The sequence below is a fragment of the Cyclospora cayetanensis genome, unplaced genomic scaffold (assembly GCF_002999335.1).
Source record: "Cyclospora cayetanensis isolate NF1_C8 unplaced genomic scaffold, CcayRef3 CcayRef3_contig_48, whole genome shotgun sequence".
Taxonomy (NCBI): Eukaryota; Apicomplexa; class Conoidasida; order Eucoccidiorida; family Eimeriidae; genus Cyclospora; species Cyclospora cayetanensis.
In genome coordinates, this window is record NW_020312458.1 from 57,329 (window position 1) to 70,954 (window position 13,626).

The 13,626-nt window shown below is 52.8% G+C and overlaps 2 protein-coding genes across 2 annotated transcripts; both read right to left on the reverse strand.

Annotated features, from left to right (window-relative positions):
• Nucleotides 1–89: 89 nt before the first annotated feature.
• On the reverse strand, nucleotides 90–5,667 carry LOC34620523. The gene is made up of 6 exons (XM_026334679.1): nucleotides 4,206–5,667; nucleotides 3,675–4,109; nucleotides 2,018–3,596; nucleotides 1,161–1,452; nucleotides 919–989; nucleotides 90–204 (listed from the first exon to the last, which is right to left on the reverse strand). The coding sequence occupies exons 1-6, from the start codon at nucleotides 5,665–5,667 to the stop codon at nucleotides 90–92; spliced, it is 3,954 nt and encodes a 1,317-aa protein (XP_026190464.1).
• Nucleotides 5,668–8,755: 3,088 nt separating this feature from the next.
• On the reverse strand, nucleotides 8,756–10,916 carry LOC34620520 (ras-related protein RABF1). Its single transcript, XM_026334680.1, has 9 exons — nucleotides 10,895–10,916; nucleotides 10,720–10,768; nucleotides 10,547–10,586; nucleotides 10,206–10,335; nucleotides 9,735–9,846; nucleotides 9,324–9,555; nucleotides 9,165–9,221; nucleotides 8,957–8,993; nucleotides 8,756–8,808 (listed from the first exon to the last, which is right to left on the reverse strand). Exons 1-9 carry the CDS (start codon nucleotides 10,914–10,916, stop codon nucleotides 8,756–8,758), a joined length of 732 nt encoding a protein of 243 aa, XP_026190465.1.
• Between the last annotated feature and the right edge of the window lie 2,710 nt (nucleotides 10,917–13,626).

A 13,626-nucleotide genomic window follows, 5' to 3' on the forward strand; every position in this document is an offset into this window, starting at 1 on the left:
TATAAGTATTGGCGACTCTTGACAAGATGTGCGCGAATCAAATGCTGACTTTCTACACCAGGCAGCAGAGGAGCTGTAGTTTTGTTACATTAACAAGACGCAGGAGAGACTCCATACTGACCAAATAGCCCAAGGTGCGTGTCATAGGTGGCGGAGTTCAGTGATGCCAAAGCTGCACTTACACCAGCCATGCTGGCTGCTCTTCTACGCACTTGGCAAATTGTATATTTACCGGTGGGATAGGGAACCGACGAACGACCATGGGTTAATTAATGCAGAGGTAAGGAGCTTAGGCCCAGGCGTTTCGCAAACACTTACCTCGCCCTATATTATTCTTAATGTTGAGAGGCAAGACGAACATCAAAGCTTCTGCTGACGCACACTGAAGAACAGTTGCGTGTAGAAACACGTGACTGAGCAGAAAGGGATGATGTCAGTGGGCCTGAACTCCGTTCCTTTCCATACATCCGTATCTTGACTGCAAGGCTCCTTCTTCCTTATGATTTATAGGCAGAATCAAGGAGTCGTAAGCAGATATACATGCACCTAGAACTCATTGTTGCACGTAAGTGCATCCAATAAAGGAAGGGGATGGACACGTCTCGCGACGCATGTGTGACTGCTGCGCGGCATCACCTCAAACTGAATCGAACGTTTGCATGTCTGGGAGGAAGAAAGTGATATCTCGATTAAATATATACTCATATGTTCTTTCTGAAGCTTTCGCATACATTCATCGATGCAGGAAAATATAGTTAGCATATGTACGCCCGAATGACGACGTGGGCGATTTGTTCGTCAACATCGGTTGGGTGTAGCCAAGGAAAGATTACAAAAAATGAGGGTCTCTCCCTCTGCCAGACAGACAGATGAAGGCGCTTTGAAGGCCGCCGAAAGGGCCCTTGAACGGAGAGGCACTGCTGCACACTAGATTCTAGATTGAAGCCTTCTGGCAAGCAGAAGAGACTGGCATGCACAGTAGCAGCAGTCTAAAGGTACAATCCTGAATTGAAACAACTGATACGTTCAAGCTAGTGGACTTACATCGCTAGCCTGGCGCCAGAACTCGAGGAGAGTTACTGAGCCTCAAAAGTGTCTCTGCTGCCCCGCTGCCGTGCTGTTGCCACTGCTGCTGCTGCTGCATTTGCCGTTTCTGTTACTCTCGCCTGTATTAAAATTGGCTCTTCTGAGGCTGTTGTCGAGTAACTCGCGCCAGTGGTGGGCGTTATTGCAAAATCAGATTGTTTTGCACACTTCGTAGCATTTCCTGCCATGTTGGTTCCGTCTCCTGTGGGCACTGAAGATGTTGCTGATCGCAAGTGTGAAGGAAGCTGCTGCTGAGAACAATCTAGTGAAAATATGTCAGGACCGTTTAGAGAGGGCCTAAACGCTCCGGTTAGTAAGAAGATAGCCCTTTGCCTTTCAGTATCGAAGACCTTGTTGCTCACATATCTGCAACGTGCCACAAGCCAGGGTTTTGCAGTGTGCACAATTGTATACACCGCCGAAAGGTGTAAGACCGAAACACGCAAACGAGTATGAACTAAACTAGATGATCAGGTATCCGGGTCTACCCTGCCTTCGCAGCTTGCAATAGCTGAACCAATAGAGAACACAAATCCGCATGCAGTACCGAGATTCAAAATAAAGAGCAGCACGCAACAAGAATACGAAAAAGCATCACTACCCCACAAGGCAGAGCTGAAAAACGGCCACCATGCAAAACGCAGGAAATGACATAAAGGAAGCAAAAACGAAAAACCACGACGCATTGCCTAGGCAGTTTTCTTGTGCATCGTACGCCCATCTGCAGAGCTAACTTTTGGAAGATCCTGCACCAATTTGTGTACACAACACTAGAGTTCCAGTATTTGAATGGAATCTCCTTGGCTTGCCCACTCTGCCCTCAATACTATAACAAAATCTACAAGTTTCAAAAGCCTGTACACAGCAACCACGTGAATCTTTTCCCTAGCTACATGCTAAAATATCATCAGCAGCAGACAACTTGGCACACCTCTGCAGAGCATAGAAAGCGTTCGCCCTGGAGTGTGCAGTCCACGGCCGATACCGCATGCCTGTTATCACCTTTTCCCACTCTGAGGCCGCTGCTGATGCTGCGTTGCCGCGCGTTGTCTTCTCTGGCAACAACCGCCGCTCGGGCTGCTGCTGCTGAAGACCGCGTGGAGTGGCAACAGTGGCACGATCCAGAAGAAATTCCGCTGCATGCAGTGCAGGCGACCCTGCGTACTGAATGGAGATGTGGTCGCCTATGCCTCGCCAAAGATCTCCTAGAACAGCCACAAGCCCCGACTCATTTCTGAACCCTAGCTGCGACGCAAGAGCTGCAGGGGGGCTTAGATCAGCTTCGGTAGTGCCTGAAAGGTGATAGTAACCAGATGAAGGCAACAGTTCATCAGGAGGCACACGCCAAGCCGCAGCTGCTTGTCCAGTTGTAGGACCAGAGGAAGCACAAGGTCCTGCTGTCTTATCAACCGCCATCCGAGAAAAGGGGGGGAAAGCTACGGTCGACTCCCCAAATCTACCCAGTTCCTCGTATGCTGATGTTGCTGCCACTTCAACTACTGAAAGACAGGCCCCGCCCTGTTGTTGCTGCTGCAGTCGCTGCTCCTTTGGCTGCAAGCCGCTCTGATCTATCAGCAGCTTCTCTGCGTAAACGCGTCTCGCGTGTTGGTCTTGTTGTACCAACAAGCCATCCGCAGTGGCCTTCAAGGCATCCTCATGTGCACCTGCCACGAAGCAGTGGTGAGGGCAGGGCATCTCTGACCTTACGATTCCCAGTGCCCTCAGGTGTACATACAGGGCAACAATGCCGACGCAGGCATGCGCAATATTCGTCCGATCCAGGCAGTCAATACAGTTGAAACGCACAATACCCTTCTGCTGCCGCTGTGGCAGCAGCTGCTGCGAATGCTGGAAAAGGAAAAAACCTGTTTGCTCCAACAGCCGGGAGCTGAGGAGTCCGAGCTCAGCAAACACCGCATCAAATCCCACGGATTCGCTACGGGCGTGCCAATCCAAATTGTAGTACTTGACATGTGGCAATGGCCGCTGCTGCTCCTGGTGTGCGGCCTTGCCTCCGTCCGCAGCAACCCCCTCGTCAGCAATTGTGGAGGAGCCACTGGATGTGCATCCTGGAGTGCTCCCTTCGGGAGCGAAACTGCTGTTGCCGTTGCAGTTGCTGCTCTCCTTACTCAGGTGTAAATGGACGGCGAATTCATCAACGCAGAGGCCCAGGGCCTCCCGGAATGCCGTGCTTAGCCTCCCTTCTACAGGGTGGCTTTGCCGGACGAGATCTACCAGCAATAGAGGTTGCTCATAGCGCTGCAGCAGCCAGTGGAAGTGCTGTTTCAAGTAGCTGTGTACCTCGGGTGCCGACAAATCTATACACGTGGTAGAGGAAGGCATCCAAAATGATAGCAAGGCGCTTGAGACATTCTCATGACGCCAATAGAGCGGAATAGAGCCACGCACGAAAACGACAGACGCGCAGGTGGACGCAAAACGCCAATAAGACTCAGCAGGACGAGATGCAGCTGCTGCTGCCGCATCCACTGCTCTCGCTGCCGCTGCTGCTAAATTTGCAGTTGCAGCTGTTGTCGATGTTGGGTGTTGCTGAGGAGGAGCCGTTGTTTCTGGGACTGATGATTCACACAGATCACGAGGCGGAGACTCAGTAACGCATGTCTGCACAGGTGCTGCTGCTACAGCTGCTGCCCCTTCACCTGCCTGTGTTGAGGCTCTAGCTGCTGTTGGCGCCTTTAGCTGAGGCGGCAGCACTCTCCAGATCATTTGCTCACATTCAACTTCGTTCGCAACACCCAAAGGCTTGCTGCAGAAGCTGCTGCTGGTAGTGGAAATGCAGTCAGAAAAAGCGTCTGCGCAGATAGGAGGCCGCTCCAGTCCCCTGCTGTAAAATCGAGTGCCAGCAGCAAACTGCGAACGCCGCGCCAGAACGGATATCTGGAAGAATTGAATCCCTTGTTGTTCTTCTTGTTGCCGTTCCAGCTGCTGCTGAGGGGCGATAGCAATCGTCTGCTGCTTTAGTCCTCCTTGGACTATTATGGTCTGCCACGCAGAAAAGCAGCAGCCATTCCCCGCTGGCGTGCAGCAGCAGCAGCTGCAGCCGCTGCAGCAGTGGCGAGCCGTGCAGCTATCGGGGTTGCTGCTACTGCGGCTGTCACCATCGCATGGAGCACATGAGGGAGATGGTCCTGCAGCAGAACTCGCCTTTTGGTGTAGCTGCTGCAGCAGAAATTTGTTGAAAACGAAGTGCCCTGCAGAGCCTCGTGGGAGTGCCTTCGAGCTGCTGCTGCTGCCGCATGTGATGCAAGATCTTACCGGATGGTCCTGGTGCTTCTGGATCTGTTGCAGCTGCAGCTGCTGCTGCAGCGAAAGCGTGAGGTCGATGTGTTCAGAGAAGAGAAGGGAGTGTGTGGACGTGCTGAAACCAGAGAGCAGCAGGTAGCAAAGCTTTGCTTCCCTTTCCAGAATCCGCCTAAAGTCGGCTATTTGCTGCGGCTGCAGCCCACTGAAGTGCTGCTGCTGCTGCTGCAGCTCAAACAACTCAGGGGGAGAGGCTGAGCCCTTAGTAGTGCCATCCTGTCCTGAGGCTTCTCGAAGCTGAACCTCTCCAAAATCAACGCCCGCAGTTCTGCAACACACTCCTACTCGAGGGCATCCCGAGTGGTTCCCACTGTAGAAGACTTGCTGCTGCAGCTCAAGAGCAGTAGCGGCAGCAGTTTCGGCTGCCGCAGCGTGGTGAAGCTGCACAGCGTCCCCCCACTGCCAAGTAAACAGGGGTATAAGCCTCACACCCTCGAGGGCAAAGACGGGTAGAGGGTCTAACCCCTCTTCCGCTGCTGCTGCAGCTATGTCGGGGAGGGCACCAGCTGTGGTTCTGTGTGTAACGACGCAAAGATAATAGCCGCAGAGGAGTCGAATCGCGCCTAGAATACCGAAAATGCGAAAGGCAGCAAAACAGCAGCACGCATTCAAACCACAGATCCCCCCAGTGGCCTTGCAATTGCCGTTCTCGATACTGCTTTGGAGAGTATGGCAGTCTGTCAGAATGAGGCTTGCGTCGTCGTTACTTCTTTTGCTGCCCGAGACATCAGATTCAGCGCCTTGATGCTGCTGCTGCTGCTGCTGCTGCTGGTTGTGTGGTCGCAGCCTCAGCTGAAGGAAGTCTGCGTTGTGGCTCTGCTGCTGCAGCTGTAGTACGTACATGCGTTCCTGCTGCCGCAGCATGTCTCTCGTTGAGTGGAACGCTCCTGCAGTAGAAAGGCAGTGCTGTTCGCAGCGGATGAAGCCGCTGTCGAGGCTGCTGCTGTTGCCACGATTGTTGCCATGGGGCTTGTCAGTGATGCTGTCGTTTTTGTAGGTGTCGTCGACGTTGCTGCTCTTGCTCTTACTGGTGGCGTCTACCACTGCTGCTGGACTCAGCACAGCCTTCCTGAGTGTCAGCAGACGGCCGAAGCATGTGCAGCTGCAGCAGTGACCTCTAAGGCTTCCGCAGTCAGTACCGTTGCCACTTGACGCAGAAGCTGCCTGTTGTGATTGGAGGTGGTACTGCGGGTTAAGGGCGATGAGGCATATCTTATCTGGTAAATCGTAGACTGTAATTTCCCTCAGGGAGACTCCCATGCTGCGGTACAGGCCGTAGCCTAGAGCCTCGCCAAATAGGCAGACGGTGGATGGTACTGGGGCTGCTGGGCAGAGCTTTGTGAGGAGCTTGGAAAGCGCGAAAGGCTGAGCTTCTCTCGGTGAAACTGCGCTGCGCTTGTGTTTCTTTTTGCACAGTGCAGACTTTGTGCCTGTTGCCTCTCTGCTCGGCCCTTGTTCCTGACCCTTTCAAAAGCTCCCTTTTCTTCTTCTCCAGAGGACGACGTCGCTGCTGCGTCCGACGTCTTTGGCTGTGACAAACGGCGTGAACTACTTGCTGCCACCATATCGCTCCTTTACCCAGGCTTTTTCTCTCTCTCTCTCCCTCTCGAGTTTTGAAGGTGGGAAAGTAGAGACGGCGAAGGTAGCGACTAGTGAAAGCCACGTTGCAGGAACGTCGCGGGCAGCAAGGGCATTCTCCTCTGGAATAAAAGAAATAGATGCCCCGCCCTTGAGTCACCTTAACGGCGCACACATGTCTGTACACGCTCTGCTGGAAACCTTTGACAGCAGGTCACCCCGTGGATTTTGTGGATAGAAGCAGCGTGGCCAGCGAGTCGATCCCCGAGGCTTCCTACACAGCCGTATACAGACCGCTCAGCTGAAAATGACGCTATTTCATCGCTTAGAATCCATGGCTTAGAGCATACAAGGAAAGGATTAGCAGCAAAAACGCAAACCAAGAAGCTACGCGAGGCCCCAGCCCCCCGCGAGTTAAGCTGGGGGGCTGCCATGGCGGATGCTGTTTGCAGATTCCCCTCCCCTGGCGCTGCTGCTCCTCTTGTTCTCCTTTCAAGGAAAAACTCTTGCAAATCTATAAGTGCAACAATAAGAGGAACGGGAAGAACACCTCCTCTTTCTTCCTTTTGCAGCCTTGGCCCCTCTTCACCGTATCAACCCCGCGCGCCTCACGTGTCAGCGCGCTGGAGGCATACTCTCTCGTGTCGCTCTTGCACTGCAGTGCACTGTAACGATCGCCTTACAGCTCTTTCAAGTGAGTGGAACTAACACGCGGGACCGGATGCTGCCTCTTCATTGGCTTTCAGAAGCCCCCATAATCGCCCTGCTGCATGCCCCTCCTCACTATGCATATGTATCGCGTTGACGCCTGTACAGAGGTACCCAACAGAGGGCCACTTGCACTGATGGCATTGGCAGTCGAATGGGCGGAGGGCTCAGGGCTCCCCGAGCGTCTGTCTGTGCGCCGTGCAATCGCCGAGTTTTGAAGAGTTTTTTCCGAAGTGTAGGACTTCGACTTGGGGCTTTGCTGCCCCAGCTTCATGAGCTGACAATGTGTTTTCATAGGTCCATGATGTGCTATGTCGGCTTTCTGCACAGAGACAGACGCACCGAACCCTAGTGACGCACAATGGCAGCGGCTGAAGGCGACAAGGGCGCAGCCCTTATGGTCAACCGCGATAACCCCGTAAGTACTCCTTGCATTCCCAACCCGTAGTAGCTTTTTCAGTTCATGGCGTTGACTGATTTGTGTGTCAATATGCAGTCCAGGGGTCGTGCCGTTGTGTGTGTGCCAGCCATGTATGCATCGGGTTCCAGGGCTGCAGGCAGCGTTAGAAACAAGCAGCATACCTCTATGTTTGCAATTTTCGTTGCACTGTTGTGGCTCAGGAGGGCGGACCTTTGACTCTTTTATCTCGCTGCGTATTGGACAATAGCCAAGTGCTGATCAACTGCCGCAACAACAGAAAGTTGTTGGCGCGAGTGAAGGCGTTCGACAGGCACTGCAATCTGCTCCTTACAGATGTGCGAGAAATGTGGAGTGAGGTGTCAAGGGGGGGCGGCAAAAGGAAGCAGAAGGTCGTGAACAGGGACAGATTCATATCCAAGCTCTTCCTCAGGGGAGACGCCGTCATCCTTATTCTCAAGAACCCTAAGTAATGCATCAGCGCTCCTGAAAGCCCTGACTTGGAGATAGCCCCTTGGTCTACCCCACGTATCTCTATGTACGTCTACGCATGCATGACTCTGTACAACTGGAGGGATAGGCCACAGCCACCGGCTGTGCTCAGAGAAGACGGTGCCATTTGAAGGCAAGAGGTCGGGGGCGTGTCAACCGACGGGGAGGCCTTTCTTGTTTCTTGCACGTTGCTCCAAGCTGTTGCCTTGCTGCAAAGCACTCGGATCAACATGAGCTTTTGCAGAAAGTCCAACGGGGGGCTGCTAACTGTTCTTACAAGAGGGACGTCATCTAGCGAACGCAGCTAGAGTTTTTGAATCTAGGGTGCAGTCTCTTGAAGTGCATGACGCCCCAAGCTGTCTCTGTAGAGGCCCCTGGCTTGCAGAGCGGTAATATGAATGTGAGGGGAGGAGGCAGTTTAGAATGAGGCTGGCTGTTGCTAAGGGGAGGAAACGTGACGCAGGAGAAACCGGGGTACAGGCAGGCAGTCATGAAGAGGCGTCCGTGGAGGTCACTATGGTGTATGAGTGGGTCTACTTAGGGCCTATGCTGCCACATCAAGGGGGCATTAATTTTAGGAGGGCTCTTGCAAGGCTGTGAGGTTGCCGAACTTAGTGAGTGGAGGGAAAAATTTTCGGCGGCGCAAAAAGCCCTTCAAGGGGCACGTGGGGTAGCAGCAGCATACGTGCTAGCGTAACATCCGTGTGGGGAAATGTGGGGGCAGCAAGCAAAAGCCTCAACTAGAGAAGACTCAACAGGAAGCTGTCGTCACTCACTCCTACGTAGTACATGAAAAAAGGGGAAATGCCGAGACAGAAGCTCCAGTTGCTGCTGGTGGCTCTCGGGGCAAAACGGGGAGGGCTGGCACCTTCTGCTGCGAAGGTGCCCCTTAGGGAGTTGCTCCTTGCCGTTTCGTGCTGTGGAGTCCTGCGTCACGTCAATTACTGGTCCTATATACTGCATGGTGGCTGGGGAGCGTGCGCGGGTTGCCTTGTGGGAGAGACGGACGCACCAGCAGCAACCCTTGAAGAGAGGAGCAGCAGCATTCCTCTCTGCATTTGCTGGCGTAGCAGCACCAACAGTGGCCGCCACAGGCAGCTGCAGCTCCGTAGAGTTCGTTTGCAGCTGTAGCAGCAGCATTCTCGTATCGCTTCACAGGTCTACTACAGCGGCAGCGTCTTTCAGGTGTGCAAAGACATTGCGGGCTGCGGCACAACAGGGGGAGCACAGCGTCATCTATCTCGCTCGCTGGTCATCGTGCCTTATCCTCAATAAAAAACCTACGCCATAAATCTTACAACTCAGTGCACGGGTTTTCCAATACCCAACAGAGAATGGAACTGTATATCATACCCAAGTCCTCAAATAGCCGATTGACGTTCTGCCCCGTCTGCAAACGCAGCAGCCACACCAGCACACTTCAAAATACCATGAGCAGTCAAAAAGAGACTCTACGAAAATACACTTTTCGGTTGTCAGTGCTCCAACCTCATTGTGGGGCCAAGGTAGCAACGTGCTGCTGGCTTTTGTAGCCATAGGGACTGCTGCTACTACTGCGCACCTTTGCAGAACATTCAATAAACTCGAAGCGGTTAGCAGAGCAGTACTTCTTGACTTCCTGGGCAACTCAGACACAGCAGCTGTATGCCCTCAAACCTAGATTTTTGCGCATTCGAAAGCAGCCATGAACACGTGAACCGTAAGAGTAATAAAGATTTACCTCAACCCCTCGCATGATCTCAACTAAGTCATTCCGGTCCTGTTCATTTTCGACGGCGGCAGCAGCAGGAAGAGTCGTTGGCTCGTGGTGCTGCTGCTGCTCCTCGAGCCCTCCCTCAGCGGAAACCTCCAGCAAGTCGTACTTATTAGCTGCCACAGTGATACTGCAGTAGTCAAGATGCTGCCGCAGTTCCTTTGTCCAAAATTTGACGGCCTCCAGGGAGGAGGGCGCCCTGCAGCGCAACAGCACTCCGAGCCGCACTCCCGCTCGTGGTGTCTTGAACGAAAAACGCATCTTCTGCGCCTCAAAGCAAGCAGAGGCCGCTGCCATGACGCAAAAGCAGCGGAACCAGCTGCAACAGCCGCAGTCGTGGCAGCAAAACCAGCCACAGCAGGGGTAGGCGAGGCTAACGTGATGTCATAGACCACAACAGCTCCAGCAGCGTCTCGGTAGTAGAGGGGTGCCATTGCGCGGAAGCGTTCCTGGCCTCCTGTATCCCAGATATGCAGCTTCAGCTGATTGCCTGAAGGAGGCGTAACAGCAGAAACAACCAAAGAGATCGCTGTATTCATGGTGCCAGCAGCTAACGAAGCACCAGTGCTGCAGTCTACTACGGAAAGTCCAGAGACAATCGATGGCGCAACAGCGCAACGCTAAGCAGCACTGGCACGAAGTTCTCTTAAAGCATCGGAGAAATGGGGGAATTTGGCTTTTCACTGAAAAACTCCTCAGGCAGGCAGCATGCGGGCAGCAGCAGCAGCAGCAGTTGCCACAAGAGCAACAACAGCGCCGCCAGTAACACAACCAGCGCTTCAAGACCGTCATAAGCAAGCACGAATACCAAAGCCTGCATGATCGACAGTGGCTACCACAGCAACGGACCCTGGTCAAGCCTAACAGTTTGTTGAAGGAAGGCGGCACCAATCGTCACTTCGTGGTAAAGTGGAAAGCGGCCTCTGCAGAAGCGCAGGGCTAAACTGCTCTTCCCTACGCCGCTGTCTCCAAGCAGCACCTACACCAACCAAACAAGCGCGAAAAGAAGCAAAGACTTTGCGATCGCGCCAGGGGGGGTCCTGTGCACAAGAGCAAAGGCTTCGGGTGTAAGGGAGAGCGAGCAAAAAAACGCCCTCTAAATGCAATGTGGAAGCCTGAAAGGGCCTTCAAACGCGTTTACGGTGGGAAGGCTTGTCTTTATGCACTGGGAAGCATGTGGGGTCACATACGATCTTTCCTTCCAAACTCAGACGTGATGAGGAAGTCCCTCTGCGCATCACACAACGAGCAATCCAACACATCTAATTTTGCGCGCATTTGCTGGTTCTAGTACTGGTAGGATTCAGAATTCCTCATGCTGATGTCGCTGCTAGTGCTCTTCTTGCCGCTTTTGAGAGCTTACTGGGTGGCATTTTGGACCTTCAGTTGCGGGTCGCCCTGCGCAGAGTGCGCTGTAACACATACACATACACACACACAAACAAGGAGCACGGCAAAAAAGAGTGCCAGGCGTAAGTTACCACTTAAGGAGGCATAAACACCGACATGGCTCAGACCAAAAATATGTGTATACGCACCAGAGCTGAAGCCACAGCCCATAGCGCAATCTTGTCTGCCTAGGCCTGCTGCTGCTGCAGCTCCTAGTCGTATGCTGCTGTTTTGGTCGCTGAGATCGTAATTGGTGCTCTAAGGAGGCAGAGGAGAAGCTGCTTCTGTGGCTGCTGCTTGCGGTCACAGCGGAACAGGGCTTGGAGGATGCAGGATTACTGTTTTCGCTGCCTATTGCTACTACAACTCCTGGTGCTGCAGCGTTGCGTCTTGATCACCTGAGGAGGGGTGGCAGGCACACCTAGGGCCCCGCACTTCCCTCCAGTTGGTATTTTAGCGCGCGCAAGACCAAGAAGAGCTTTCACTTCCAGCAGGAAGAAATTCCAGATAGCCAAATTACTTCGATTGGCGAAGGTTCGAGTGGTCAAATGCGCTGTGCGGGTTCCGAGTTTCAGGACGTCCAAATCTGCAGGCGGGTAGAAGATTCTGTGAAGAATGTAGCATAAAAGGGGAGGCTGCAACTCATGTTGCGCATCTGCCAGGTGCTGCAGCTGATACAGCCTCTACTGGTTCTGCCCTGGCTGATCCCTGCCTGGCCGCTGCTCATAATGGTGCCGCATGAGTCGACTCCGCGAGTGTGCAGCCCTCCCTGCAGCCGCTACTGCCGCGTGATTTCTGCCCTCTTGTGGATTGATGCTCTTCTAGTGCAACATTGACAGCAGATCGCAAGACTTGTCGGGTCCGACAAGAGGGCCCCTGCGCTGCCTGGGGGTAGAAATGGAGATAAAGACAATACTTATTCACGTTGTCAGCTTTCAAAAAACAAAAGGTGCTCACGCAACAGCAAAGAAGAGCACCACAAGTTCCCGAGTTCTTTCTCCTTCTCCGTGAGCTGTCGGGTTAGCTACGCGGGGCTGCAGTTTCTGTTTAGTGAGATGTTCTCTCTTCCATTCGGGTTAGTTCTTGCTAAGTTTTCTTATACACTGCTTGTCAATCCGATGGCGGCGCTTTCACGTATTCGATAGGGACGCTCATATTCTTTTCTCTTGGTTCTTTCTCCGCACCACTGCCGCCGACACGGTGATGACGCAGTGAACAGACGGGCCTTTCTGGGGCTGAGCGTCTGTTGCTTCTTCAACAATACAGTAATGACAAGCCGCTATTCCCCTATCAGTGCATTTTCTTTTCAAATTGGAAGTAACGCCGAAGGCTATAGAGAGACCAATCGTCTTGATGCGTTGCAATTTTCCCACTCGGAGGACTACAACCGAGAAGGACCAACGATGGGCAGGTTTTCCGCCTCCGACATCCAAGGGGTGTAAATAAAGAAGTATAACCCCTCTTCGTGCACTGCTCAGTGCCGAACTAGGCAACTAGAAGCAAGGGGCTGTAACACCGTGTGCGCAGGCAACACAACCTGCACAGAAGACCCCCAGCTCCTTCCTGGGTCTTTCTACATCACTGGAATAGCGTATTCCATCCGCTGCATCTTACTTCTTCCTCTTTCGGGATCTTGCACTGCTTCTCCGCTTTCCAAACCCGACAACCGGCACGATGAAGATTCCGCGTTCAGTCGTATTTGAGGTCGCCCGCGGCTTCCGTGGCCGCTCGGGTTCCTGCTTCAAATTGGCTCGTATCCGGGCAATGAAGTCTTTGCTGAGTTCTTATTTGCAGCGTCAGCAGCGCTACCGCCGCTATAGGGTGCTGTGGGTGCAACACATGAACGCAGCGGCGAGGGAGTGGTCGTTGCCCTACAGTTGGCTCATGTGCGGTTTAAGACGCCAAAACGTGGCATTGGACAGAAAGTCCCTAGCCACGATCGCTCAGACTGAACCAGTTTCTTTTAGATGCATTGTAGAGGAGGCGCGACAGGGTGCCACCTTCTCCCCCTCCAAGCAGAGAGACGTCAGCGGGCTGTGAAGAAGAATGTGAAAGCTCCCAACCAAGAAGAACCAAAGTGCCCAGTGAACGTTTTTCAGCCATAACTCTAAATAATGCAGAAAGTTTTTGCCTTGTTCTGTTGCCCTTTTTATTAGCTCCTCGTAGAGCGCGAAACTGCCCAGGATTCTCCTGGCGACCCCCCAACTTTCCAAATGTTCCAAATATTTCGTTTTCTGCCTTGCGAAGTCTTTCGCTCGCATCCAGTAGCACTTCTGCGCCCTTTCACCGCTGGTGGCTCTCTTTGGTGCATCATCCGTCTGTCGTCTTTTTACTCTGTCTTACGAACGATTGGTCTGGCTTTTACAAACGGTTGGTCTGGCTTCAGCAGAATGCAGGGCAGGAAAAGAGACTATGAGATGCGCGGCACTTTAACGCTGAACAGAAAGCAAATTTTCCTGTGTACAACAGGATCATTGCCGTACATGAGTATGATATCAACTCCATACCCTCTTGTTAGTATCTCTTGCCTTCATTTGTCTACTCTGTCCAAGAGGCGGCGCAGCAACTAAATGACTATTGCAGAAAGTTGCAGATGCTAGGCAGCTTGGAATCCCGAGCGTTGGCGCCGGGGTCGCGGGCTACAGCAAAGAGTTGGATTTATTGCACCCACGAGGCAGAGATATGTAGCTGTACACGGCAACATGTGAAACTTGTGAGTACGCATATAAAGGGACGCACATTGAAAGAGGCACCGTTCTAGACAGGGGCAACAAATATTGCACGAATCCGTGTACCTATGCAGGTTCTAGGAAAAATATATGATATATTCGTCCAAATTAAAGATATATATATATGTATATAGGTGGACGGGTGCACTGTC